General features: G+C 37.4%; 1 protein-coding gene across 1 annotated transcript; it reads left to right on the top strand.

Moving 5' to 3' along the window:
* Window positions 1-1,086: 1,086 nt before the first annotated feature.
* Window positions 1,087-2,232, top strand: LOC118752544 (cell wall protein IFF6-like). Its single transcript, XM_036487450.1, has one exon. It carries the CDS (start codon window positions 1,087-1,089, stop codon window positions 2,230-2,232), a length of 1,146 nt encoding a protein of 381 aa, XP_036343343.1.
* The last annotated feature ends 369 nt before the right edge of the window (window positions 2,233-2,601 follow it).

Below are 2,601 nucleotides of genomic sequence, written 5' to 3'. Positions count from 1 at the left end.
AAAAAATTTTTTAGAAATTTAAAGAAAATCTTATGGGACCAATATATGTCCTTCTCAAGTCAAAATTAAAAAAGCGAAAACCGCTGAACAGAATTTGCTTTTTTTACTGGAAAGTGAAAATGCCAAAAAATAAAAATGCTGTAGCTTTTAATATTTCTTTATTATTTTCAGTTCAAAAATTTGTGTGTTTTTGATATTTTACAAAAGTTAGAGACTTTGAGCAAATACAAACATTTTAAAAACACTCGTGCTTACATTTTTTAAGTTATGAAAAAAAAATTTAAAAACTTTCAAATTAATATAACTCTAAAATTATGTACAATCGACTATGTGTTATGTTGAAAAAATTTCAATCTCTCCGATTCCACCAAATCCATAATGAATTAGAAAATATATTTTTTATCTATACAAAAAAGGATTTTCTTCTAGGCTTTTGGTGTTTTTGAGAGTTTTTTACGTTCAAAGAAATTTATTAAAAATTATAAAAAATTGCAAAATTTCAAATGTACGCAATTTAGTACGGTGTGTGGGTTATGAGATCGTTATATGAAAACCTTTCGATAATTTTTTTATTTTGATGAAAGTAGCAGAAAAATACTTAAGTTTTTTTAAACTGTGAGTTATTAAAAGAAATTAAAATTAAAATATTATGTAAGTTGCAAGATTTTCAACAATTTCGTCAGCTGGATATTCTATCAAATAAAAATATAGAAACTAAAGCAACTCGTTTGAAATTAAAAATAAAACTTAAAAATAAATTTAAGACTGAACAAAACTGCCTTAAAAAGAGAGTATTACTGCTTTAAAAAGAAAACCACGAATATAGAATAAAAGCGTTTTCAACAAACCCTTTAAATAATTCTCAAAACTATCAGAATCAAAATCTGCATTTTCAACGCACAGCAGTAAAAATATCAAAATGTTTTCGACGCTGCTGCGTTACCCTACCTAGAAATGGCGTCACAATCGCTAAATAACACCCCAACAACATGTTGCGCAACATGCCCTGCAATGCGCAACATTTTAATCAAACTCAACGCAATAAGTAAATAACAAATACAACAACAATAAAAACCACCAACTCCAATGAATGCCAACCAGTTGGCGTCGGAAGTGGCAGCAAAAACAGCGATCACAACAGGCAACACTAACAAGAACAACAGCCCTGGCAACACCAGCAACATCGATGTTGCTGACGAATCCATGAATCTGAGTGTACTGGGGAAACACGAGAAAATTGCTAAACATTTGAAGAGTGTAGCTGCTGGTAAACCGGATGTGAAAGAAGATAGCAGCAAAAGCAGTGGAGGAGTGGGCTATGAGCCGAAACAGAATGGACAATATCGAGAATGTGATGAGCACATGGATGGCAGAGAGACGCCAACGAATAGCTGGCAGCATCACCGCGTAAATGGTGAAAAGTCAGCAACAACAACCCCACATGGCAGTAGCAACAGTAACAGCAGCAGCGCTGTGGGTGACAACAAACCGGAATGTGGTGGAGAATCGCCACCTAAGAATCGGGATGTACTTGAAGAAGGTGAAGAGAGAGGGCAAATTGAGGGTGAACGCGAACGCGCTGAGTCCCCAGCAGATGAAGGCGATTATGGGCGACTTCACACAGCCACAATCATAAAAACACCACTCACAAAGACGCTACTGAAGCGCTGTAGCGGCTATAGTGCGCTGAGCGGCAGCAGTGGAAGCGGAAATGGCAACGGAAATGGCAGTGGGAATGGAAATGGACACGGGTATGGAAGTAGCACTCATATAGGGGCACCCTCAACCGCACACACAGTGTCGGCATGCTGCAGCGGCCAGGGGCACGCCGCCACCACTTCAGCCACCGCCACCGCCAGCGCCACCAATGAGTGTGGTCACAACTGCTGCGCCGGTAGAGATGATGACGACGAGGAGGCGGAAGGCGAGCAACAACAAGCGTCACCCACACTCGTCGAGCATACGGCATTCAATGGGGAAGATGAGCGCTCGACGCCACCGTCACCACAGCCGCCACCACCGCCCTCTCCATCATCGCAGGCGTCGTCGTCACACAGCTTTCTGCATAAAATGCCAACAGCTATATCGACAGCAACAACAGAGTCAACTGCGGCTGATGCTACTGGCGGCAGTGCGGCAAAATGTAGCAAATGCAATAACAACAACAATATACATTACAACAACTACAATTGTTACTATCGGAAAAAGTCGCGCATGCCGATTTGCCGTTAGTATAATAAAAGAAAATCTATTTAGATAATTTTATTTTTCAGATTTTTACATACAATGCAATTTACCTAATTTTTAAAGACTTTAATTGGCAATAAAACGGTTTGTGAAAATTGACAACACATACGAATAAGAAGCTTTAAAATAAAAACAATAAAAAATTCAAATTCACAAGGTACAAGCAACAAAGTCAATCACCAAAAAATTGGCTTCTAAAAAGGATTTTTTTTACAGAATCAAAAAAAAAACAATTTTTTTTTTAATATTTCAAAAATACAGTACTAGAAAACTTGTGCACTCTTACCATAAATCCACATAAATTTGCTTCTAATAACCAACAAGATTCGTTGAAACTTTTTTTTTAAATAAATA

The sequence above is a fragment of the Rhagoletis pomonella genome, unplaced genomic scaffold (assembly GCF_013731165.1).
Source record: "Rhagoletis pomonella isolate Grant_MI unplaced genomic scaffold, Rhpom_1.0 Rhpom_scaffold_01628, whole genome shotgun sequence".
Lineage (NCBI taxonomy): Eukaryota > Metazoa > Arthropoda > Insecta > Diptera > Tephritidae > Rhagoletis > Rhagoletis pomonella.
Note: the sequence above shows the minus strand (reverse complement) of the source record. Positions and strands in the feature narration are given on the sequence as shown.